The 27515-nt window shown below is 39.7% G+C and overlaps 1 protein-coding gene across 1 annotated transcript in view; it reads right to left on the reverse strand.

The window, feature by feature from the left end:
- Nucleotides 1-24324, reverse strand: part of cubn (cubilin (intrinsic factor-cobalamin receptor)) — a 46442-nt gene extending 22118 nt beyond the window's left edge. The window contains exons 1-36 of the mRNA XM_061064802.1: nt 24191-24324; nt 23907-24036; nt 20886-20981; nt 20620-20658; nt 20434-20535; nt 19057-19160; nt 18671-18797; nt 17821-17989; nt 17186-17317; nt 16843-16938; nt 15065-15189; nt 14547-14739; nt 13739-13857; nt 13039-13273; nt 12601-12782; nt 11737-11899; nt 11211-11401; nt 10736-10892; nt 9687-9862; nt 8764-8929; nt 8204-8429; nt 7988-8118; nt 7225-7414; nt 6735-6895; nt 6469-6650; nt 5780-5936; nt 5410-5594; nt 4646-4805; nt 3668-3849; nt 3149-3317; nt 2524-2705; nt 1461-1617; nt 995-1111; nt 784-897; nt 503-631; nt 262-394 (exon numbers count right to left, since the gene is read on the reverse strand). Coding sequence (XP_060920785.1) covers nt 262-394; nt 503-631; nt 784-897; nt 995-1111; nt 1461-1617; nt 2524-2705; nt 3149-3317; nt 3668-3849; nt 4646-4805; nt 5410-5594; nt 5780-5936; nt 6469-6650; nt 6735-6895; nt 7225-7414; nt 7988-8118; nt 8204-8429; nt 8764-8929; nt 9687-9862; nt 10736-10892; nt 11211-11401; nt 11737-11899; nt 12601-12782; nt 13039-13273; nt 13739-13857; nt 14547-14739; nt 15065-15189; nt 16843-16938; nt 17186-17317; nt 17821-17989; nt 18671-18797; nt 19057-19160; nt 20434-20535; nt 20620-20658; nt 20886-20981; nt 23907-24036; nt 24191-24309 — 5396 coding nt within the window. The 5' untranslated portion in view covers nt 24310-24324. The remainder of the gene's footprint in view (nt 1-261; nt 395-502; nt 632-783; nt 898-994; nt 1112-1460; nt 1618-2523; nt 2706-3148; nt 3318-3667; nt 3850-4645; nt 4806-5409; nt 5595-5779; nt 5937-6468; nt 6651-6734; nt 6896-7224; nt 7415-7987; nt 8119-8203; nt 8430-8763; nt 8930-9686; nt 9863-10735; nt 10893-11210; nt 11402-11736; nt 11900-12600; nt 12783-13038; nt 13274-13738; nt 13858-14546; nt 14740-15064; nt 15190-16842; nt 16939-17185; nt 17318-17820; nt 17990-18670; nt 18798-19056; nt 19161-20433; nt 20536-20619; nt 20659-20885; nt 20982-23906; nt 24037-24190) is intronic.
- Nucleotides 24325-27515: the final 3191 nt, after the last annotated feature.

Below are 27515 nucleotides of genomic sequence, written 5' to 3' on the forward strand. Positions count from 1 at the left end.
ACATTGAAAATAGTTGTTTTTGTTTTATAACCTTAAAGAGATAGTTATTTTCTAAGAATCTTACATTAATCTATTTTTCTGGATTTGCTTATTCTCTCTATTGTTTTCTGTTGTAAACAGAATAATTCAAAGATTTCTGCACTGCTGGCTGTTTAAAACAAATCATCCGAAGACGGCACCATCGGCTCTGGGACACTGAAGACGGTCAAGGGTTGTGGGATACAGAAAAAGCAAAGACTCTCCGCGCTGAGATTTACGCACATAAATGAGAGCTGCAGACGGTTCCCTGGTGAGCTCCTGATGGTCCACACACACTCCACATTGGGAGGGTAGGCGTCTGGATAGTTGGGACTGTTGAATGCACCACTTTCCATCACCAGATCTCCTCCGCAGCCTTAGCAGAAAAGAATGAGCTTTCTTGAGATCTTGTGACAATGAAAATAATGACTTGAACAGTGTTTGTGTCTTAACACTTTGAGCAGTATGTCACAGTGTAGCTTACTGGAGGTGGATGCTGAGTAGGTGGCTCTGAATCCTTTTTTGGAGACGGAGTAGTCGGAGATGAAGTTGACCACCAGAGAGTTACTGAAGGATGTAACTGGATGAGGTATTTCAGAGCCACAGTAGGTACCTGACAAAAATGTCACATGTTTTTACGAGGCTTTAAACAAAACAACCTAACATAGAAGATATTAGAGGAATAAGAAACCCAGCAACGCTCTTCTTGTTTCCTTTCTCTCACACAGGCACACAATCACACCCACACACAAGCAGTACAACTACCTATGGAAGGTGCCTGGTAGTTGTCTCCATCCAGGATATTCACAGAGTCATGGGTGCAGTCTGAGTTGATCATCTCTACCTCAAAGTCAGTGAATGACAGGGTCACATGGTTGACTGCCCAAAGAGAGACAAATCAAAGGTTTAAAGTACACTTTTTTTATACGACAATCTAAAGGTTGTCTAGTACGGGCCACTGACTGACAAAACTCACATGGTTCCTGTGCTTTGATGATCCAACTACAGTTCAGATTAGGAGGGTACAGAGCTGGGTACCGTGGTGACGCAATAGCCCCTCCCAAATCGTCTGTTATGATGGTTGCACCACAAGCTGGTGAAACGAAAAAAACAAAACGACACAGTCAGCTTCTCCCTCAAGATAACGGTTAAGCTGTTTAACTCAGCCATTGGTTAGAATTTTTATTATGGATTTCTCTCTTTTAAGCCCTCCTGTATAATTTTGATCAACCTCAAATTAAGAAATAATCAGGGGATCTAGACTGCTTCCTAAGAAATTGTCATTTATATACAATAATAATAATCTTGTGATTTGGTATTGTGGTGATAAAAAAGGATTATGGATCCATTGGTTTGGCAGAGCATAAACAAGTATTTAAAAGGATTGACAGATTTAATATTTCATCCATGTTTCATGATTTTAACAGGTTGAAGAAACCCACCCTCAGAGAAGCGAGCACTGAAGCCACGGTGGCTGTTACTGGAGTCAGACCTAAAGCGGACATAGATGGTATTCTGCGTTGAGGTGATGGCTGGAGGAGCACTGGTGCCACACACCCGGGCAAGCAGAGGAGCAGACATGGTTGGACCATCATGGATCTGAGTGGTTGAAACACATGGATTCAGAAAGGTTATGTATCTTAAAAGGTAAAGAATGTGCTTATGTGTTTGACTGACAATAAACTTAGCCACCAATACACCAATACATACAACAAACAAGCAAGGCAATGAACAAGGTGTCAGCCAGCCCATGAGAAGCAGTGCAGCTTAAGTTCCCAAAGTTCAAACTAAGGCAGCTACTAATTACAGCTTATTTTTGCAGGATTCTATGTCGTCTATATAGTCAGGAGTGTATATATTAGACTTTCCTAGCGTCTACGATATCATGAAACCTCATGGTGATTATAATTATTTCGGCAAGACGACAAAGTAGCGGTAGGTACAGCAAATAAATTGCTTTATAAAGTATAGCTGTCACTAAAAGTTAAATATTCAGAGATCTTGAAGAACACCATTGTTGCATGACCCTACATCCTCTGTCTTTTTACAGCTTTACATGAAATGAAGGCAGAAATGCCCAGAGTTTGTTTCTCTGAGAACCTCACATCCAGACATCTAAATGATCCTTACAAGAAACCTAACACAACACTGTGAATTTGTATTTTGGGTGTAATTCTGATACTGAACACTGGGTGGAGTCTTGACTTGTGCTGCTAAAGCCAAGGCAGGTAATTGGATTCATGTGATCAAAACCAAGCATTTTGGCTCCTACAGGATCAACCACGCCTCCTCACTAAGAGCTCCGAGTTGAGCTCTGAGAATGTTTCTACATCACTCCTAAGCAAGAACTCCTAGTTTAAAAAAACAAAAAGGAAGCTATGCTCTCAGAGTATTCTCAGAATGTATTTGATGAAGGCCCAGGTTGATTGCAAATCAGTAAAAAAAAAAAAAATGACGATGTAAAATGTTCTTCATTAAAAAAAAGTGTTGAAATCAGTCACTCACCGCCACATAGTCCCAAATGCAGTCACTATGATGTTCCATATCCAGGTCAGAGAAGTTGAATAACACACGGTGGTTTTGATCCACACTGATCACCCAGGAGCAGTCCACATTGTTAGGATAGCTGCTTGGATACAAAGGAGAATGGATCTCCCCTGATGGAGCTGTGATGGGGCCTCCACAGCCTGCAGGAAGAAACACAGGTGATTAGGCTTTACTAAGAAGTATATTGTAGGTGCTGGTTTGAAGTGCAGAGCTTGTCTCTGATTATTTTTTAAATAATATAACAAAATCAGTATGAGATGATGCTAATGATGGCAGCTACAGTTTCCTTAACCCGTTTAAATTTGGCTTACAAAAAATTCTTCTTGCTAAATAAAGAAAAATCGCTTTAGGCCATTCTGAAAAATTACCCGACTGATTATGTTCCTCTATCTGTCATGATGTTTGGCTTCATTTCTTGTATCAACTTGTAACTTAACTTTTCTTATGTACATGAGGTTAAAGTCACCCTATGTTGATAATCACTTTCCAAAAATAGACCCATACAGTCCATAACATTCCCTATTCTGTTGTATATTGGTACAGAGGTATCACAAAGGGGAATCGATAAGTGAAGTCCACTCACCTCCCTGGACTTCAACCCAGCTTGCATTAAAACCTCTACCACTGACATAGGCGTCAGACTTGAAACGCACAGTGAGCTGGTTGCCAGTGCTCGAGACTTGCATTGGGCTTGATGTAGTGGTGCAGAGCCTAGCCAGTCGAGGGGCCAATAAGTCCGGACCACCAAACACCTGAAGGAAAGTCAAAGGTTATTGTCAAAAGGCAATTAACCATCTCAAGTATAACTGATGCTGAATGGCCACAAGCTACCTAAGTAAAGGGCTTAGAGGTCAATAACTTTTTAAAACCAGGGTACCAAAATCATTACCAAATGCAAATTCTTTGAAAGCCACTTTAAGAGGATACAAATCCATTTTAGGAAAGTTAGCCATAAACTATTCATATGACCCTTTAGCCTTTAAGAACTAATCCTCTGTTCTGATTTTACAAACTAAAGCAATGTTGCAATGATCACTTCAATAGCTTTTTTTGTGAACTATTCATTGGACAAAGCCTAACAGGGAGATGATCAATATCTTACTTCCAGCACGTCATAGTTGCAGTCTTGGTGAAACTCCACATCAAACTCATGGATGGTAATGGTCAGGCTGCTGCCATATGATGCAGTGATATACCAGATACACTCGCGGTTTTCTGGATACTTGATTGGGTAGCCTGGGCTGTTGAAGGAGCCACTGGGACCAGAGAGCTCCCCACCACAACCTACATGGAGAGGGAACTTTAGTGTCAGTATCAAATGGTTTGGAGTGTTTGGAAATGTCTAAATGATGAACCCTGCTGTAAGAGACTGCTTCTGTTTAACTGTGGCCGTTGAGGTGGATAGCTACCACTATACCATCTTCTGGATCTCTTTGAGTAATGCAGGAAAAACAACCCCCTTTACATTTTATATATGGAGCTATATATAATTTAGTTTTTGCTGAACCAGCACTTCACTTTTTTGTTTAAAGACAATTAAAGGACACCTTTGACATTCTTGGAATGAAGACCGTTCTGTACTCTTTATTTTTCATGGACTGAGAAAAGACTCTCTATTTTTTCAGGTAGAATTTACAATTGGATTTATGGAAGACATCAGGTTCAATGCCAGAGGCAAGTTATTAATTATGTTATGTCCATACAGCGTTCATTTTTAATTCATGTGTGTTTTATTACAAAACCAAGGTGAAAAGGTAATTTGCATTCATCTGCACTTATACTAAGGACTTGGGATTTATTTGATGGAGGTGTAAGTTTAATTTTTTATCAGGCTACGGCTGGTTATTTGAAATGTTATTAGGTTGAATGTACATAAGAATTTTAAAATAAACAGGATTGGTTGTAAACTGATATGTGAACTCTGAATTAGTTCTGCTCATTGGTTACAACTATAGTAAGTAGAAAAAAAAGGCGACTGAACAGGGATTGAAATGACACAAAAAAAAAACTGACATCAAACAATAAAGATTGTTCTGTTGATCTGATCTCACCAACAAGAAAAAAAAAAACATTTTCTTACCGTTTTGGTACCACATCATCTGGAAGCCAGACAATGACACAGAGGGGTCTGATCTGAACACCACGGTGAGGGTTGAGCTTGTTGTGCCGTTGGCTGGAGGGGGGTTGTTCCCACAGTATGTGCCAATCAGAGGGGCTTGCGCGTTAGGTCCATTATAAAGCTAGGACAACAATATAGTAGAGAGGGGTATTAGTAAGCGTTACAAAAAACAATTCCCTTCATTTGGGCTGACAAAAATAACAGATTTAGAGAAGACAAATTAAGTATTGCCTACATCTATGGTTTGTAACATGACATAGACAGTTATAGGATTAGTGGAGTTAATTTTGTGCACTATGACTTGGGAGGTTGACAGTTGCTGGAACAGACCACAAGAGAAGAGGTCCCTCTCTTTTTGGACCCTCTTCAAACATAAACCAGCTCAGAGATTAACCCCTGTACTGAAGGAAGGCTGGAGATGTCCTTGAATAATGTCTGATATCAATCCAGTTTAGAAACCATTAAACCTGCTTATGCATTCTTAAGAAGCAAAACAAGACCAGAAGAACTCTGAGACCGGCACAAGTCTCTGGGGCTAACTACAAGCACATATGAAGGTGTGAAACCCCCCAGTTATATCAGAGAGAGAGAGAGAGAGAGAGAGAGAGAGCGAGAGAGAGAGAGAGAGAGAGAGAGAGAAGAAAAAACTGTTCAACCAAGGTGTAGTGGCACAGTGAGTGTGGAATTTGGATCCAATATTGTTGAATAGTTTTTTATCTATGTACCTTTACGTAGTCATAGTAACAACTACTGCCCTCCATCTGGAAGGCATTAAATGTGTAGTTGATGGTGTTTCCACTGGTGGCCTGGATGGTCCAGCTGCACAGCGAGTTGGCTGGGTAGTTGTTGGGGAAGTTCAGTGACTCCACCATTCCTGAGTGTCGGCCTGAGATGAGCACCCCATTGCAGTCTAAAAACAAACACAGTCAATTAAATTAAATTGTTGGATTAATATATGTGTGTATATCTAGAATCCTAAATATAAATACATGTGTACATTTATTTATATATTTAATCTGGCACTATGGAGATGTGCCCAGGGTAGGGTCCCATTGTTAATTACAGAAATGATCCCCCCCTCCCCTTTTCTCATACTTGATGTGTATGATGCAAGGAATCCTCCAGTGCTGACGCTGCTGTCAGTGCGTAGTTTGACGTAGAGCTGGTTGCTTGAAGAGTTGATGGGGACGGGCGCCTGACTGCCACACAGTCTGGCAAGCTCTGGAGCACTTGTACTGTTGCCATCATACACCTGAACACACACAAATGCATGTTTAGTAAATCAAGCACAAAGTAAGCGACATAAAAAACACTCCTGGTCAATTGCTTATAGAAGATAGATCAAAAAAATGAAAATGATATAAATCCTTTCAATGATCCAGATGTTAGTACATTTATTTTGCCTTTTTTTTGTTCTGTTGGTTCTTTTTTTGTTCTTATTCAAAGTAACTTTGTATTTCCATTTAATTTTGAAATTGTGCCAAATTTTCACCTCATAACAAGAGAACTTTGCTCTCATCATTTTTTTTTTAATCTAATGACGTCACCGCTATATATATTATAATTGTTTTATTAAACATGAATTTGTTGGAATTAATGTTTGCTACATGTACCTATCCAACTCCTAATTAATAATCTGCTCTGCTGTGAGTTTGAGGTTTTCTCGGCTTTTCTTCAGGTACCTCTGGAGTTACAAATGAAATTCCAGTTCAATATGATACAGTAAATGAAATCTGTAAAGGACAAACAGCTGTGTAATGCATCCATATGCTGTTGGTACTCACAGCTAAGTAATCAAAGGAACAGGAAGAGCTGGACTCCAGGTGGAAATTAGAGAAAGTGAGGAGGACGTTGCTGCCCTGGCTGATCCTGATGTTCCAGTAGCACTCAGTGTTGGGGTGGTATGGCAGGGGGTAGTTAGGTGAGGAAAACCCTCCAGATGCAGTTGTCAACATCCCTCCACAGCCTTGTGAAAAAAACCAAAAACAAATCAGAGGGACAGGCCCCCCAAAAAAGAAAAACTATCTTTGAAAGTATATCAGCCACCTACCAGTCTGTGTGCCATCCCAATGCGCGTTGAACCCTGATCGCGTAACGATGTAATCAGATCGGAATTTTACCCAAAGACGATTACTATGGGATACCAGGACTGGAGGCCCCTGATCCCCACAGAACTTGCCAATCAAAGGGGATGTCTCATAGCCACCATCCCTGCGAAAGAGATGTGGAAATTGACAATGTCAGTGGTCAAATTTCATAAAGAAAGACAGATGTTTCACCACATACAGACACCTTTAACGATCAAAACATAGGTATTCTGGTATCCAAGAAATAAAGGTATCTATATAACCACAACCTGGCTGATACAAAGCTGGCCATAGATGTATGTTGCATGACAAACTGTGGATTGTCATTTGCGTTTAAGGGTTAGGGTAAGGGTCAAGCTGTAAGTGGGTTTCAGGCTGTGACTATGCTTACAGATAAAACAGTTTCACTTCTCCAAAAGCTGCCAAACTCTACCACCGAAATTCTTCCCCTACCTGATCTCCACAAAGTCAAAGCTGCAAGAGGGAGTGGAGCCCTCCAGGTCAAAGTTGGTGAAGTTCAGCATAATCTGCATGTTGACCTGCACAATGATCTTGAAGACACACTCTCTATTAGTGGGATAGTAGCTAGGGAAGTTGGGTGAAAAGAAGGATCCTGTAGGGGAGGTGAAGGTCTCACTACAGTCTGATGAGAGAGAGAGAGAGACACACAATTTAACAGAAGGTTAGAAACAGAACATTTTTATTATAACAACAACTTTTTGTTTTGTCCAAATAAATAAAAAGTACATTTGTGGAGTGAACTTTTTAAAACACTATCAGATATTATGTTTGGATTATTTTGGACCCTGTCATACGCCTTGTGCAGAGCATCTTGAGGTGTCTTTCCTATTTGTGACAGCACTATGGCTACACATGAGAGCTGTCACAGTTCTGGTATACTCCCTGCTTTCCTCCTACTTTCATTAACCAATGAGTGATGATTCACTTTGAGTAGGAGTGTATTTAGCTTTTTCAAATCTGTACCTGTACTGTTTGACTCTGAGTAAGACAAAATTATATTTTGTGTATGTCTAAGGTCCAGATCTCCATTTGTGGAGTGGCTTCTATGAAACCAATGAGTGTATCAGCCCTCATTGCCTTTAAGAGCTAGGTGCACCTGTATGCCTCTGCATTGGTAATTAAATATAGCAGTGAATCCCAGGGTTTTCAGTTCTAATCCTGTTGTCTGTTGATCGGTTATTTAACGGATGTGTACCTGTGGTGGCATTAATGGAGACATAGCTGGCAGAGAATCCCTCAGAGCCCAAACTTGAGTCAGACACAAACAGCAAGGAAAGCTGGTTGTCTGTACTGGTGATAGATGGAGGCACTGAACGCCCACAATACCTGCAACAAAGCACCGGAACCCATTAAGTCACCAAGTACAACCACACATACAGACAAACATGAAAACAGATAAAGCATCATGTACCTTCCAATCTTGGTTCCAGTATGCACAGTGCCATTATCATACACCTCCACGTAGTCGTAGTTGCAGTTAATGTGGTACTCCAGGTTGAAGGAGTCAAATGTCAGCCGGATTATGTTGCCCGGGGTAACATTGATGTACCAGGTGCAGTTGGCACCATGTGGGTATTGTGTGGGATGGCCAGGGCTTGTGATGACGCCTGAAGGACTGGTCAGAGTGTCACCACAGCCTGATGCAGGAAAACAAGGATAACATATCAACTTTAGAGATTGGTAGAGCTTTAAGACGCTCTTAAGAAGACAAGAGTTAATAAAAGAAAAAGTTCAACTAAATTCAAGGGAGCTTGTCATGTCAAGAACAGCATGTTCAGTTTGTGAAAGGTTCCAGCAAGGTTTTCTTTTTAATGTATTCTGTGTGTTAATTCAGAGTACACCTTACTACATTTAGAGCAACTCAACTGCACACAAGCATAAAATAGCAACAGAAGTACCAATAGTCATAATGGAGAACAGCTAAGTTATTATAAGGATATATATATGTATGGATAATGATACAACTCTTACCCTCCAAGGCTGAGTCATAAGCCGCTTCAAAGCCATGGTTGGTGATAGAGGCGTCAGTTTTGAAGTAGATATACATCGACCTCTGAGTTGACTGAAGCCTGGGGGGAATAGCCACACCACAAAATGTTCCAAGCAGAGGAGAGCTAGAGGTCGAGCCATCCCTGACCTGGAAGGTGATGGAAAAAAATGCAGCATATAACTGATCTATATGTTCCCTCTAATGCATGCATCCATAATACTGTACACAATATTAACTGTATTGTTACTTTTTTATTTTCATTCCACATAAAACAAACATAATGTGTCACTATACTGTATATGTAAGAGCAAGCAAACAGACATGCTTATGCTGAGGCTCTGAACTAGTTCTATTATAATTTACATTGTTTTAAAGTTTTTTGTATTTTTTACAGGATGACAAAAATTAATGTCTCGCAACATCTTATAACAACTCGTATGATAATTTGAGACGAGAAGCAAAATGCAGATTAATCTTTAAGATTAAGATTTCAAATGTTTTTATCTTTTCCCCAATTTTTTATTTTATCTTTGTTTGTTTTCGTTTCATCACTATGATTCAGTTCCCCATTGTTCACAAAGACATGGTCATTGACTAATGAAGAAAGTACTTTTTGGCAGTGTTTTGCCACTCTGAGCAAAAATGTTCAGTACTTTCTAAGAAGCTTTCACATTTAATGTGATTTGTAAAGTTGCTTTCCCTCTGACTACATTTTGTAAAGTGGTATTTTGTGGTACAAATAGTGCTAATGAAATGTATATTGATACATTTTTAGGTACGGGTAATTTAACTTTAACTTAGTCTTGTGGAAATGTCAAAATCAATCAACAAGAAATGGACGCCTGCCTTAAGTGAACCCTGATAACCTTCATAGGTTGTTTCATGTCCATTTTAATGTATTTACCTCAACAAAGTCAAAACGGCAGGAGCCTCCTTCAACATCAAATGACAGGAAGTTGAGGGTGACCACGTAGCCCTCTGGTTGGTTGATGACCCACTCACACGCCTTGTTGTGCGGATAGGCGTTGGGATGGTATGGAGAGCGTATCTGCCCAGTCCCAGACAAAGTTCCACCACAAGCTGGGGAGAGAAAAAGTCAATGGTTAATCTGTGGCTAATAGAATGAAGTGTATGAATTCATCTTTAAACCCTATTTGCACAGGATTAGTATTACCTGAGTAACCACTCTTTGGTTTATTAAATGTCTTTCTCTCCCAAAACTTGTGCATCAAAAACAAATGCATTGTGCATCAAGCGACACAAGATAAGATAAAATAACACTTTTCCGTTAGCACAGAAATTTGTCTTGCATTACATGACTCAAATATTGATTCATCACATTGATCCATCGTCTTAAATGTAAGAAGTAGTGTAGACCTTACTGCATGTACTGTATGGGTGTCTTTCCTATTTTCCTCCTGTCACAGTTGTCAATTTTCTCGCCCAGCACTCACAGAGTCTAAAAAGCTAAATGTAGTCAGACACGCTCCAAATCACCTTGCGCCACACACTTTAGACTATCCCCATCACGCCTTCAAAATAAGGCCCAAAGTGTTTTTCCCTGTTAGCTTTGAATGCATCCCCATAGACGGAGGTCAACTTCTCCCCTGGTCCAGCTCCTAATTGACATGACACTATTTAACGTACCCGTGGCAACATGGCAACCTTTTCTCTTGTCTCTTGGTTGCCAAATGGACCCCTCTCTAACTCTGAGGTAGGCAATGAAGTCAAATGATTGTGTTGTATATTTGTATATTGCAATGGTCTGAAATTCTGTCCTGTATGTCTGTCTACCTAATCGTATTACCTGTACCTGCTGGGTACTATGGATGTAATAATGATGTAATAATAATGTAATAAGAGAAATATCCTGGCAATAATAATTAATCAATAGAGTAGATTTCACATCCCAACATACATGATAACATCTAGTGTCTCTGTGTGGAATCTCACCAACAGTGTAGACAGCCCTGAAACCGGCCCGGGTGACTGAGCTGTCTGATCTGAACCGGATCCATAGGTAGTTGGAGGATGACCGAATGGGAGCTGGCAAGGAGCTCCCACAGTATTTCCCAATCAGGGCATCAGTCTCCAATCTTCCATCACGAACCTAGAAGGAAAAAAAATCAAATACATGTCATGTGACCTTTGTCTGAACAGCCAGGTCGACTTTGAGGTCACTCTGAGTGACAGTCGTCTCAATTCTGCGCTGGTAGGACAGTGCAGGAGCAGGACTCATTTGAACTAAATGAAAACAAACATGTAAGACAGGGTGGTAGCCAGTCAATGGAGGTAGTCAGTGAGAGTCAGACAGTTTAGGTAAAGGATATGCAAAGTGGCTGCAAGAAAAGAAAGAATATTAGAAAGACAGAGACAAAGATTATAAGAAGGATTATTATTGCATTTGTGAGTCATAAAAAAGTCATGCCTCCACATAGTCAAAAATACAGCTGCCGTGACTCTCCAGGTCCATGTGGGTGAAGTTAAGGGACACCTCCACTCCCACTGGCAGTCGGATCAAATAGATACACTGGCGGTTGTGGGTATAGGCATTGGGCCAATTGGGAGATATGATTATCCCTTCGCTGTCTGTGAAGGTACCGCCGCAACCAGGGTCACCTAAAGCACAAAGAACACCTGCGTAAGGAGTTGCATTGCCATTGCAGCACATCTGCATACAGCAGGGAATTGACACAGAGCCTGGGATAGAAGAGCAGTTATTAGAGTTTAATTTCGGGAAGCAAAGAATTGAAACTTGAATCAAACGTCACAGTTAAAACCCAGTTAAAAGCTAGGACATGGATCTATAACCCTAACCCTATCCATAGACCTCCCCCTGTCCTGTTAGCAACTCGGAGTGTCAAAAATAGCCTTCCAAAGCTGTCATATGATTGGCATGCATATTATCTCTCATTGTTGGCTTTACACCATACCTTACTTGCACTGTTTCTTACTTGGTGATGTTGTGTATGTAATGTGGAAGCCTTGGTCCGAAACACTGAAATCAGAATGGAAGTGAATCCATGCAGCTGGACCGGTGGTTTGCACGGGGGCAGGAGATGCAGTACTGCAATAAAGACCCAGAACTTGGTCTTCAGCCAGAAGACCATCCCGGATCTACAACAATGAGTCATAAAAGTAAATAAATTAAAGAACAGATAGTGAAAGAAACAAACATTGTGAGCTTGTTGCCTGGAGTGTATCACTATTGGCATACAGAAGGAAACAGTGCCAGTGTTTGTTAGGTCTGTTGGTGTGTGCTGGGGCAGCAGGCTGAGCGTAGCAAACACCAACAGACTAAACTGACTGAACTGCATAGCCATGGATATACATGGGGATGGAGCTAGACTCTCTGACTGTGGTGTTAACGTCACACCATTGGTTAAATTTTTTTGATAAGCCCCCTCTTTCACCTATGATGCTGTACAAAACAGATGATGAGGGAAAATGAATTCAAAGTTATATTTTAGGGTGATTTAATAAAACATGCTCCTGATGAGGTCCCACTCAGTGAGGGAGAAACAGGAAGAGGAGCGATATGGCTGGTGGGTGTATGGTGAGTGGGCGTATGTCAGGCCCCACTTTGGCCAGGGTCAGCCCTGCAAATTTGAGAATTTGGTGGAAAGATCATTGTTCTAGTTGACTCACAAAAATCTTCTCTTTGAACTATAATGACTTATTTGATTGGCTTTAATAATGTACTTGACAAATACGTAATCTGGCTGTCACTCTTTAACGGTTGAGTCCATCTAAAGCCCTATTTATCCATTTGACCTCTTACACGAAAGCATTGGGATATAAATAGTAGCAGTTTGTACCTCTAAGAAGTCATAGTTGCAGTCAGTGTGATGCTCAAGACTCAGCGTTCCAAATGCAAAGGTGATGAGCAGGCCTGGATCCACAGTCACGGTCCAGTAGCAGTCACGGCTGGGCGGGTACTGTCCAGGGTAACCAGGCGAGTTGATATTGCCATAAGGAGCAGTAAGTTCACCTCCACACACTAATATGAGAGTAAGATTTCAATATAATTTGAAGAGTTGTTTTACAGACCAGGCACATTGACCACTTTGGATTTTCTTCTTCACACTATGTAGTACAACGCTACTTTACCGTTATCCTTAGCGAACAGCGCAATGTAAAGAAATTGATTTGTCAATTATTTATCACATATTGCTTTTAGCTCTAATGCAATTCAGTATCTATTTGTAGACTTGGCATTGTCTCATGGCTGACTGATAGGTAGTTGGGACCCTTACCTGGGTCCTGAGACTCCCACACGACTGTAAAACCACTACCACTGACAGAGCCATCAGAACGAAACCAGAAATACAAGGAATTGTGGGAGCTGTGGAGTTCCTGTGGGTTATTTTGGCCACAGTATTTCCCGAGCATGTGAGCAGAGGCACTGTCCCCATCGTGAATCTGAAGGAAGTCAAAGTTGCAGTTGGTGCTGCTCTCCAGATGAAAGAAGGGAAAGGTTATACGGAGAATCTAAAAAAAACAAAAACAACAACAACACAGAATTTAATGACACTAGAATGAAAAAAATTATCACATCCACCAATGCAAAACCAATGGTTGGGCTTTCTTGCACCATGCCCAATTGTTTACGGTGGGGAGGCAGAACAAACACCTAGCTGTGGGAGTGTCGCCCCACCTGGGGGAGTGGTTTCTGCCCTTTGTGATGTCACAAAGAGAAAATCTCCAAACAACCTGTTTGTGCAGACATTTTCTGAAAAGTGGAGCAGGCAAAGGATGGAGAGTAAGCACTTTTTTCTTGTCATTGGGGGGTTTGTAGACAGACTAGGGACACATATTAATGTGTTTTGCATAATATGGGACCTTTAACTTAGCTGAGCAGCTCAAAGTAGCCAACCTGTTCAGAATGAATCACAGAAACTCATTTACGAATGACAGGAAAGGGCACTTTTATTTTTACAAAGGAAAAGAACTGACCTTGTTTGGATCGATGCGGATCACCCAGGCACAGCTGACCAGGTGATCATAATCATCATGACCTGGGGTGTTAGGAAAACTGAAGGAACCAGCAGGGCCAGACAGATAACCTCCACACTCTGGAACACATTCAGAATAACACTTGATGACATTAGAGTTAGACTCTCTCTATGAAGATTGAGGGCGTTTATTGATACACAATACACACTCCCATGGTCCTTCCATTTTTCTTGCAACTTGCATTTTCTTTTCAGCCAGTTCCATCATCATACTGTACCCTGGTATGTATTTGAAATAAACTACAGACTGGTAGAAACTTTATAAAAACAGACATGGCAACATTAAATTGAATAATTAAGTCGGAAGGACCAACAAAAATCAAAAGAATAAACCAGGAATCCTACCCACAATCTGATGGCATGTAGTGTAGACACAGCTTGTGCAACACTTATAAGGGATTACACAAAAGCATTATTCTTCCAATAAGAACAACTATATGAGGTCAATATGAAACTGAAATTATTAAGTAATCTTTTTCATACATTTTCTACGCCCAAGTGCTCAAACATTTTCCAAGAAAATGCTAATAATGATTATTATGCGATTAATGTTAACATGGATTTAGAGTAATGATGTTAAGAATAAGGATTTTAAGCTTATATTCAATGGTGTCTATTTTATGATAAAAACATATTTAACAGAAATGTCCCTGCATTCTTATATCCTAGGCCCCTTTTTCCTTGCACTTATTAACTTCCTTTCAGCCCACTCTTCCCCTCGTGTAATTATCTTCATTTCCAGCCAATACCTTGCTGTGCAGTCTGGCAGAGGGGGCCAGTCCATTGTGCAGTGCAAGCACATGTGAATCCATTAATGCCGTCGGTGCAGGTTCCTCCGTTCTGACAGGGGTTGCTCGAGCATTCGTTTATATTCTGGTCACAGTTAACTCCCTGCCATCCAGGGGAGCAATTGCAAATGAAGCCAGGAGCCGAGGTGGTGGCCTGTGATTGGATAGCAGCAATACACTAATCAGGCAGCCATAGATTTGTTGAAATAGATGTACAGTATTTGAGTCAAAATGTTATTTTTTGAGATTATCCTTATCACAAAATCAAAATTTGAAAATCCGTTCACGACAGGAATGTGAACTGCAATTTTTTATGTGTTGTTGGTGGGATCAATTCAAACGTATAACTATCCCGATTGTCACGTTTATCCTTCAAATAGGCTGTTTGCAGAAAATATTTTGAGAGCTCTTTGTCTTTGTCTCAGCGGACACATGTCATTCCAAAAGATTTGAACATAGACACAGTCACACACACTTACCACACACTGCCCATTGACACAGGGGTTGTTGGTTTGACAGATGTTGCTCGTCTGGGTGCAACCAGTTGGTCCGTAACCATTGCCTATGTAGCCTGAGGGGCAGGTACATATAGGGAGACTTGACCCTGGTAGACATAGAAGATTTTAATGAGTAATAGATATACATACGGTATCCATAATCATGTCTGACTCTGTCTTAAACTGCACATGTAAAAAAAAAAGAGACAATACGTATTGCTCAGGTCAACTTATAAAGGAACCCACTCAGACATCTCCAACAGTTAATTAAGACTTCAGTCCTGACACATGACCAGTCACTCACTTTTTTCCTGCTCTTTGCATTAAAGACCTTCATTAGCAGGATGTTACAAACTGTGCAGTGAAATTAAAAACCATAGCAATATATGGACAATTCAAATCGATGAGACAAAAACCTCCACGCTCCCGTAAATTCCATCATGCAGTGATTTTGGGCTCGTTTCTAGGTAAATTGAGCCTCATTGCAAAAATCGTACTTCACAAACACTAGCGCTGACAGCCACGCACAGTCAGAGTGAACAGTTACCGTCTGCTGCGAGTTAGTGCACTGCACTATTTAAAAGCGATGTCATTCTCAGTCTGTAAATATTAGTTTTGCATTACGATTAAAGTTACAAACAGAGATTAAATCAGTCCTGGGCTCCATTCAGGTTTTTTGTCTGTCTGTGTTGCCCTTACTGGCTGGATCAATGGTGGAAGCTTGATCCCATCAACACATCTATATTTTTCAAAATTGAGCTCCATCAGTATTACAGCAGAGCTCCGTTCAGAGTGGAGGTACATACAGCGTATCTACATAATGAGTTGAAAAATTAGAGCAAACTGCACGCATCAGGAGAACGTTATGGATGTTTATGCGCTTGAATATCATTGGTGCAATATGCTCAGTGAAAATGACCTTGAGACCGAGGCAATCGATGCACGAGTCATGATGCGCTTATCTGCTGCAATAAATTCTGCTGTGCAGCTGTTTTTATGTTCTTTCAGGGGAGGCGCACCTTTACACTTCAGTAACCTGTCTGTTTAATTAGTTTTATTATGGCCTATTATTGTTTCAGTGTTTGCAAGAAGAGACCCCTCTCTGTGTGATTTACCCAGCTTTATGTCTTTGGAGGACACAGATTGAGGGAGTTAAAAGATAAGCACAGCAAATCAGTCTGTGGAACCAACTCCTCACAAGAAGACAGCACTGGAGAGTCTCCTTGGAGGGCCTTTCGCTGAACAGGCAGTACTGCGGCCCACCAGTGGGATTGAGATAGAGGTTGATAAGTTCAGAATCTGCACAGCCATTCCCATTTTTAAAAGAGCAAGGTAAATGTTGTGTTGTAATGTAAAATGCAATTAAATGTTGATTAGTAATGCTCCATGTGTCCTAGGTTACTGATTGGTCACGTATTTTCTGGTCGAGGCACAAACATTTTCTGGTCTGGGCCTCCATTGACTCTCGTTATAAGTTGCACATTTGCTCCTCTTCAATTCAAGGGATAGGAGCTTCTTGAGGCACTAAGAAAATGCATCCATGAACGCATTACACACCACTACCCAAAGGCAGCAGAGGGATACTTCCCTTGAAATGAGACTTGCCAGGCATGCAGGATCAGAGCATAGACCAGACTAACATTACAAGTCAGCAGTTTTAATCTGCCTAAATTTGTCTAAGATATATCATATGACATGACAGTGTTTTGAAGCAGCTACCCCATCTACCATGGATCAAATATTCCATATGTGTGAATTACCTGGGCTGGAGGAGCAAGTAGCTAATGGGTAACAGCCGCCATTGTTTGTAGCGCAGATATTCGACTGGGTACATGTTTTCCCATTCCCCTCATAACCTGCACAAAAACAAGACCTCCTTCAAGGACTGGTTTTATCTTAGCACAGATGAGCAGAACACAAACATGATCGATCATTAAGAGAGGGGAAAGTTGACACAGATTCAGACATTTGCTCGAGTCTGTTGATTTGTACGTTTTAATCTTATTTTGCTCTGAACAATCATTACCGCTGAGAGATAAATAACAAAAATCAACTTGGATTCATATTGTGCTACTGTCACTGGCAGTCAGCCTCCTCTCCTACCTGGAGGGCATGGACCACAGTGGAAAGAGCCCATGGTGTTCAGGCATTGCACCATTGGAGCGGTGGAGCAGCCACCATTGTTGGTCAAACATTCATCCACATCCTGACAGCTGTAGCCGTTTCCTTGCCAACCTAAGACATTGTATCATTAATTAGAACAAAGATGCACATATTCATGTAATAATAATATGTTTCTACGCACAGGTGAGCACAAACAGTGGGGAATCATGGCTAAAGTGAAGGATAGCCTTTTTCGATTTCATGTAGACACAAACATAATTTAGAAACTACCACATGAACAGTAACAGTGGTTACAAACTCATTTTATCAGGGCTGGAGCAGGATAATTAAAACATCTTTTAAAGGAAAATATTTGCAATGAGAGCTTGGACAGGAAAAACTGGATAATCAAATGAGGTCCTCTTAAATCTTTTTAAATATTGAGGGCAGCTCACTTACAGTTCAGAAGGAGTGTGATGAGAATTTGAGAAAGATCAAAACAGCTGAATTGCATTGTGGGATGACAGAAATGTCACAGTAATGAGTATGCAAACAGGACAACCTGTCTTCATGGAAGCCAGCACTTGAGTTAACACACTTGTAAATAGAGCCAAACATTCAAAACAAAGTGTTACCCGCAGGACAAGCTCCACAGTAGAAGGAACCCTGAGTGTTGTAGCACTGAACAACAGGATTTGATGAACAAGGTTTGTCCGGTAGGTTGCACTCATTCACATCAGCCACACAGGCCGGGTTTCCTGCTGGAGCCTCCCAGCCACTCTCACATATACATTGGTATTTAGGCTGTATAATGAAAAAAAACACATTGTTAACTTAAGAAAACTCTGTCCACCAAAGTCATTCTTCCAGTTGAACATATTCCTGAAAATAGAACTGCAAAGGGGAATAATACTGAACTGTAATATAGAAGCGAGGGCTGCACTATTAATCAAAAGATGCTATTGTTTGAAACTATGCAGCCAAGGTACAATGATATGCCTAAATGATGAAAGGTCAGTCTTTTGCTAGGATTTAGGATTTATAGGGCTTTGTCAAACTCCCAGATGTTTGCCTTGGACAGATGAAGAGAGACAGGAAATCTTTGGAGGAGAGAGTGGGGGATTACATGCACTAAAAGGCCGAAGTCAGATTTTTTTCCCATTATGAGCCCTCCATTGAGGACGAAAGGAAAATAACACATCTCCTATAAGATGCAGCCAATGAAACATCCCATGTTGAAATAATTCAACCTTAGAAGTGGCAAGGAGCGAAAATAATCGTTCAGGGTTCCAAATAAATTCCACACATAAAAGCACGATATTCATTTTGCTTAACCTTGAAAGTAAATTAAAATTGGGGAGGGGTGCGTGTTTTTGTTCTTCTTCTATTAGGTTGTGCTATGGGTATTATTTATAAGAACAACCATCAGTGTTAAGCAAGCCTCAAACAGTTGCTTTCATAAGTTGGGGTTAACTGACTGCTCACCTGTCCAGGTGTTATCCGATCTGCATCAATGCATGTGCCATGAACGCAAAGATCCTGTCCAGCATTCCTGCAGTCATCATAACGCACACTACAGAGAGTCCCAGACCACTCCGGAGGACAGGTACAACTGCACAGAAACGAGGTACTGTGAGAACCATTATGGTGGCAAGCTGTTGTAATTTTATACTCATTTCATTGATCACTGTCAAGGAAAATTATCGTCACTTATCACCACCCTCAAAATATCTAGATCTACAGTACAGGACTTATTGAACAGACTCTTAGCACTAACTCTACAATGTGTCACAGAAATATCCAGAGTTCTAACCATTACCTAAGTCTTCAATCTCATAACAACAACGTTTTATTGGCAGTGTAATGCTTACGTGAATGATCCAGGGGTGTTTACACAGGTTGCTCCATTCTGGCAACCCTGGACTGTTCCTGAATACGCCTGACACTCGTTCAAATCTGTTGCACAGTTAGGACCCTGACTCACGCAACCACAAACAAACAAACATCAACACACACACACACACACACACACACACACACACACACACACACACACACACACACACACACACACACACACACACACACACACACACACACACACACACAGCAAGACGGCAAGATAGATAGAAACACAGACACCTGGTTTATAAACAGCATTGGAAAGATATTCACTTCTAATTGGATTACAGACTTGGTAGAGACAGTCCTAAACTCAGGCTGGTAGAGTCAGTACTGCTCATCCTTGGGTCCTGAATGTTAAGGCCCTTTCACAATCACTTCTAAGATTGCTACTCTCTGTATTGTGCTTTAACAGATTACATTTTTGAAGTTGTTTCTTTGTTTACTGTAGATATGAGAGATCCCACACTGATTTACAGTAAAGTTTCAAAGTGTATGTCATATCATGGCCAATAGTTTACACTGTTTGACGGATCAGCTGGAGGAGTTTCACCAGAAGAATCCATGTCCGTTTGGAGTCTGAACTTTGAACAACATCGCACTCTGTAGGTAACACTTGACATGACTGTTAAACTGACATTAATCTCCACAATGACTAATCTTATTCATTCTGTTAATCAACACAAAGGACCAAAGCCAGGGTTTCAACTGCTAAGCCTCGTCTACTGATTATGATTTCACTTGAAAGACAATCGCCAGAAGCAACAATCACCAAGTTAAAATAGCCAGCAATTCACAATGAAAGTGATATAGAAGCCTGAATACCAGTCATGACTTCAGAAATCATTGAAATTAACTCTTAAAAATTGGTGTTTATAAATAATTTGTTAATTTGTTAATAGTTGACACTGGTTTTGCAACAATTTTCAAACAAATGCCCTCAGTAAAAAAGGTCACTTATCTGAAGCTTAGCAGAAGAAATGAGAAATCTAATGTTTGATTTTGTCTGCGTCACTCTTTCTACATCCTCGCTCATGTATATCATCTGCATCGCAGATTTTGTTATAAACAGAATAAATAAACAGACAGAACCTGTAAGACACGGTCTCTCAAATTATTTAAAGATTTGGACCTAACTTCCGCCAAACTTCAGGATGCTACCTGCACCATCATTTCCTCGTTATGATGCACATTCCAAATTGAAATCCATGGCTTTGGGCTTTGCCAATAGTTTTGTAGTGTTCAACATTCAGCAGAGACATTCCCACCCTTGGTAATTGGCATTATTTCAGTTAAAAAACAATGTAAAATTGTAATTTGCAATCATCAAACATAATGAAACTCACAGCCCAGTTGCTGGGACACACACAGTGGTATGAGTTGAGTAAATTCAAACAGGTTGCTCCGTTTTGGCAGGGATTACTGCTGCAGGACACCTTCTGGACGGTCTGGAGGATAAAAGAGAAGAGGTAGGTATTTTACATTCTGGAGTTTGAGCTGTTACAAATAACAGTTCATGTGTTCTCTCTTACTGATTCAAGTGTAGTCACTTTAGTCTCAAGTGTTGACACCTGTAAAAAAAAAAAAGCAGGGAGAACAACTTTGCGTCAATGGCTATTTACAATGTATGAAAACGTCACAATATGAGTTATTTGGACAAATAAAATCATAGAGCTTTAATTCTTAAGATACAGTAGACATAAGAGTCTTGTCTAATCCAGTACTTTGACAGTATGAAAACAACTCACAACTAAAAATAACAAAGTCAAATTCCAAAAGGAGTAAATGGTTTTCCTACCCTGGTATCAAGCTGGTTTAGTTTGTTGGTGACTTCAGGGGGAATTCCACCTCCATGACTCTTAAGGTCTTCAATCTCGTCTTTGTTGGATTTGATCTAAAATCAGAGAGATCAAATACAGACACTCAAGTATACAAAAAGCTAGAGCTCGATAGGAAATTGTTATAGGAGACATTATCCATCTACCTGTAAGAAAAAAAATATTAGTGCCAATAAAAACAAATTATGAATTACATTTGTTGGACATTTGTCTAAACATTTCAAGATGTTTTGTTCTTATACTGCCTTTTCTTAAATAATTGGTATTACATTTGGAGAGAATATTTTTGTGAATACATTTGTGACACATCTGTTGCGGCTTTATCGGCCTGTGCAGGTCGTGAAAAAAAAAGGGACAAAAGAGGAAAAACACTGTGAAGCGCTGTTGTAATAACTCACTTCTAGATTAAAGACGCTTTTTATTTATTTGATAAACACAAGAAATTACAACCGGTATTGATGGATCAGTGGATTGCACTTGTGATCTGCTGTTGATAACAGCCTTTGCGTCGCAGAGAACAGTGTGAAGGAGGCCCTCCTCGTCAAGATTCTGACTTTAAGGCTGGAATTCACGACCTTCCAGCCCTTATCCATCTCTCCCATACTTCACCATAATGTGATCCAGTAGCTGGATTGAAAAACCACTTTATTCCTTTCTGAAGGAGGGTGTTGTTGATTAGTGCAAGATTCTATTGTTTAGTTGCCTTCCTCAATTCACACTCAGTCCCAACAAAGTTTGTTCCATTGTCTCACCTCATTTCCAACACTGGACCATCAATAAAGAATCAACCCCAACTCTGTTCCTACACAAGTCTGCTATCTGCTGGTGTCCTGGAGCTGAATACTGTAGCAGATATATATGAAGACATGATACTGCCTATAGCCATGAAAGCGCCAAGTGTCCAATATTTCTGATGAAGGTTAGAGAGCATGTGGTTGTGTCCCACCTCTTTTTGTATATTTTGCAGAATGATGTCTGATATGTGAAGATCCTTTGCCAATACGGCAGAATGTTTGGATTTTTCAGGCATAGCTGCTCTTTGCATATTGTACCCTTTTGAAGGCTGTTATTTCATTTGGGAACCTCTGTCCTTGACAAAAATTGTCAATTGTCAACTGAAAAAAAGCCACTTCAACCTGAGTTCCTTGCGTCTCTGCTTCCTGTTGGTCCTTTTCCAGACCAGACTGAACCAGAGTCAGACATGATTGTTTTATTTTCTGACAAAGGCAGAGTAGCAGGCTCTTGAACTTGAACCATTACAGGATTGCCACAGTTCTAGCAATTAAACTAGAGTATTTAACAGCCAAATAGCCAAATATATTCATCAAGAAAGGGGTAAAAAAAACACCAGAAAAAGAGCAAGAAGAGAGTAGTAAAAATATCTGAGTATCAAAACTTCTGACAACCTTAAGTGTGTTCTGAATAAATCATAAATATTGAACAATTGAAAACCAGTTAGACCCAAATATACTTCACTGTTGGATGCTTAAAAATACACAATAAAAAATGTAAAAAGAGAGGAAACAATAAGATGATGTCGTGTCTATAACAGGTTTCCCCCTCCCAAAAGTGGTCCAAAAGTTTAAAAATTGTAGGTTTAAGCTTGAAAGAGGAGCACTTAAGTTAAGTGACACACAAAACGAAACAAATACACAAATAATACAAAGATAAAGATTTCCTACCAAATGTTATAAAGTATGACCCACTCACTTAAATCCACCCAGGACCTGATCTTTGGTCCTCTACAAAGTGCTCGGTCTGATCCTCACCTGTTAATCATTCATAGTCTCATATGAGCAGCAGCACGGTTTCAGTTCATAAAAACGTCAATAACCTCTAAAAATATGTAGATTTTGATCACAACATTTTAAAGCTGCGGTAAGCAGTTATGTATTCAATGAAACATCATGCTGACATTGGAAAGTGATTTGTTTAGGAACATGTGAGTCAGGCAAAAAGGGTTGTAGATGGATATTCCAATAGTGGAACAGAAACACATGGATTTGTCTTAAGTGGACATTTAAAGTGAATGTTGTTATTTTTACAGTTTATAAAGTATGAATGGGGTTACTGAAGTGCATTAGCATGAACCTTTCTTCCAGTTGTAAAGTTTTCCTAAGGGTGTCATTGTAACGTGATTGAGATGTTTGTTTGTGAATAATCTCACTACAAATTACCAGTCCTGAACTTTCCCCCTCTTTATTAAGTAAAAAGTCTTCACAAAAGTCATGACTGCTGGGTATTTCTGTTCATAATACAAAGTAAAATATCACTTTTTATAAGATTAAACGGCATTCACTTAACTCAACTGTTTAACTATAAATAAACACCTATGTTTAGTAGAGCACGACCAATTAATCGGCCAGTCGATTATATCGACCGGTATTAACATATCCAGTGACTAATGGTATCGGCTACTTCGTTGCATATAATCGCTGATAACACTAGATTTATTCACCAGTTAAAAAGCATTTAATTTGAGTTTCATTGTATTACACTCTGCTGGTGAAAGAAAACTGCTAGTGTAATACAATGAAACTCAAATTAAATGCTATACAACAACCATTATCACTCTCTAGAGTGTCAAGTGTTGATGCACGGACATGTGCAGTTACTTTCCAGTTGAGTGACCATCTTGTCTTCATTATAAATCTTTTCCACAAGTGTTTGATAACTACATTTGACGGATGAACGCAATAACTATATATAAATAAATATATATATATATATATCTAGAGATCGAACACATATCTAAGAAAGATATCAGCCAATATATCGGTATAGGATTTGTCTCTTCCTAAAATCGGTATCGGACCCAAGAATCTCATATCGATCGGGCCCTAATGTTTAGTATTAAGAACAATTGGGCTGTTGAATGCCATGACATTAATTATGCACCTTATGGTCTATTTGTGATCTTAATTTAAAATTAAAAAAACCACACATATACAATTGTTTGAATGTACTTGTCTTAAGCCTACCTGACTCAGAAGTTGTGTGAGGTCTTCATCATCAACTTTAATCCGACCTGAGGTTGACGTCTGGAAGCGGATCTCTTTACTGTCACCAGCTGTGAAAACAAGGTGACCATTGTCTGACAGCATCCGAGGCCTACGGGGTCACATCATCAAAAGTCTATCAACAGTCTTTTTCGCCCATATTTAAGAGTTGTATTAAAGTATTTCCTATAGTAAAATAATATGTTTAAGGCTTGCTTAAAAAAATCACATAATATTAAAATTCATAAACAAAATCCTCGACTCACTGGATATTACTGACGTCCCTCTTGCTACGTTTCTGTGCAGCGTCCCTGAGCTCTCCTTGCAGTCCCGCAAGGAAGATGAGGATGAGCAATAGCCATGACAGCTGCGGTGTCCCAGCCATAGAAAAGAGATGTGTTGCCTTTGACAGCCTCAACACCTTTACTGGGGTCTGATGTCCTGCACACTTAATGCTCACAGATAAGACTTTGACCTGACAGCACCATCATAAAGTACAACACTTTACCAAAGCTGGTTAACTTTATTATTACGTGAGAATGTCCATCACATGACAGATGTAGATCAGTTACCTTATTATAGATTTGTGTGTATATGCACTTCCTAGATGCCAGAGTGTGTTGTACAAATGGCTTTCCTCCAATTATTCTTCTTTCATCTTCATATCTTGCTTTCAGTATTCTTTTAAGGAATCCCAATAATGCCATGCTCATATCAGGAACTTTCTAAGGAGCTAACTTACAAGAAATACACAATATATATTATTTTATTTAATCTATATTTTTCAGAGTCCCTTACCAAGAATTAAAAGAAAACATCCTTTATAAACTCTGTTTTTTTAGTGCTGTATTTGTGTTTGAAACCATCAGATTTTGAAAAGTTGAATAAAATGATTTAATAGTTTCGTTAAAGTAAAAATAGTGGGATCAATATTGATATTTGGGAGCAAAGCCACCATTAGAATTTAAAATAATACATTCGTCTTTATTTAATATAAAACTCAGTACATTCTGAATCAATTGTATCCTAATCAATAACAAGTTACAATTAAAGATAATAATCATACATACAATTGTTTTTTTTGTGGTTGTCATTTTGACATGCACTAAAAACAAGGCACTTAAGAAGGTATCTGACTTGTTTAGTTGTGCTCATTGAGGCTTAACTGCTTGTAGTCACGGTAACCATCCTTGCCCAGTATTACACAAAGTCAAAGTGCTCTCCAACACACAACAATGCATGCAGGAAGTTAGTGATTTCCAGAAATCATGTGAGACAGCCAGTAAAGTTAACAGCTTTGCAAAGTTTCAATGTTTTATGGTGGAATTGGCATTTTGTGAAAACGATACTTAGTAGAATTACACGTACATACAACTCTCTGTGAATCTCAACATGACCACAACATATTGTTGGTGTAAAGATGGTGAGTTAAAATCCCAGGTTATATACAACCTCAACTGGGCGGCTGTGGCTCAGTTGGTGGAGTCAGTCGTCTCTCAAACGGAAGGTCGGGGGGTTCGATTCCCAGCTCCTGCAGCTCCATGTCTGATGTGTCCTTGTGCAAGACACTTAACCCCAAATTACTCCTGCTGCTTCATCGATGGCGTATGAATGAGTATAATTGGGATTAGTTACATCTGATGGTCAATTTACATAACAGCCTCTGCCATCAGTGTGTGAATGTGTAGGTGTGACCTGCGGTGTAAAAGCACTTTGAGTAGACAGAAGACCAGAAAAGTGCTATACAAGCTCAAGTCCATTTACCATTTAATGGCAGTAACACAGACACCGTCAGAGAAAGTAATAACAATTATAGCCAGAACTTTACTAATCAGGAAAGAGCCTTTTGTTTCTGAATAACAGTAGTCCCAAGACTGAGTCCTGTGGCACGCCATTTATTATTGTAAGAGGCGAGTCCTTCAATTTGCACACACTGATCTCTTTGCTGAACATTTTACAAACCAATAGACAAATTGTTCTGAAAACACTATACTGTCTGTTTCATAATTACATAGTCAACAGTGTCAATGGCCTTCGACAAGTCAATAAAGAGGGCTGCAAAGTGTTCCTTATTGCCCAATTGAATCAATTAAAAACACTATCTTAATCTATCTGCCTATCCAGGCATTATGCTGCATGAAAGAGTCTTTTAACTTAAATGATTTTTTGTCACAACAGTCATACTCAAAATGATGACTTATTGAAGCAGCTATATTTTAGCCAATGTTTTAACTTAAAAAAAAGAGATAACTTACCAAATGACCTAAACTCTATGCCTACTAATGGAAAACTGGACAGATAGAATGAGAGCAAAAGTGAGTTTTTTATCTACCAATGTCTGACGCACATGTAGGCTACATTTTAATGAAGCAAATATGCTCATATTTGCAGTGTACAAGCAATTATGTCGTCCATTCAATAATAATTGAGCTTCTGTGCTTCTGCTTTAAGCAACATTTCACAAAATTACATTGATTTTCCCAAACATACCTGCAAATCAGAAGGTTCTCAGTTCATAATAATAATAAATCATCATTGTTTATTGGTACATAGTAAATTCAATACCACACATGGTAGGTGAGGAAGACTAGCTTCATTGGAAGGGAAGGGTCCTGAAGCTACACCGCACATGTGAAAAACCACACACCATCTGCATTGACATCCAAGTTCATTACTCTACAGGGGAGTGACGGGATCGCCTCCAGGGAATCAGTCAGCCACCTGCTCGGCCTAACAGCTCCTGTCCAAGAAAAGAAACAAAAACAATGAGTGAACCAGGCCAATAACAGGACTAATATGCTACAGGTAGCTAAATGTGTCAATAACTACCCCTCATACACACACACCGAAACCGATGAACAGCAAGTTGAGTGTGAGATATTCAAAAGGCTTGTCTTGTTTTTGATAATAGAAGATTATAATTTTATTATAGGCAGTTAAGCAAAGATTGACCCAACTTACTTTGTGGATATCCCTCATCCCCACAGTCATGTTGATGAGGAGACCGTTCAGAGGGTGGAGGAGCTGGTGCTGGCGGCGGAGGAACTGGCAACAATAAAGACGGCCCTGAAGGACCTCACAGTGGCTCTCAATCCACAGCAGGTGACAGAAGTGAGGGGCACGTTCCAGTACCTCATATGCAGAGGTTTGTAGCTTTTTATGAATTCAGAACTTTTTTAACCTGTGTTGCTGTTACACCTCCAATCATCATTTCATATCTATTATAAACCTGTTAAAAGCACAGAATAGATGTCATCTCTTTTTTAGAAGCCAATCTACCCCCATCAAACACTTGTTAAAGGTCATGTCAAATTCTAATGCATTTAATTTTCCAAACTCTGAAAAAATATCAGCTTGTAGCGAACTTGACAATTCTATTTTGGGTTGACAGTCAATTTAAAATAAATACAAACGAAATATATTTGTGTTAACCAGCACAAAATAATAAGCAATAGCCATGAACAATTTCATCAAACACAGCAATGAGACCCAAAAGCAAACAAACAACCAGAGAAGCAATTTTCAGAACATTTATTTTCACAACAATCACCAAACAAAAGTGCAAACATTGGGTGAGTGTGTGAGTGTGAG

This window comes from Labrus mixtus, chromosome 19 (assembly GCF_963584025.1).
Source record: "Labrus mixtus chromosome 19, fLabMix1.1, whole genome shotgun sequence".
Classification (NCBI taxonomy): Eukaryota; Metazoa; Chordata; class Actinopteri; order Labriformes; family Labridae; genus Labrus; species Labrus mixtus.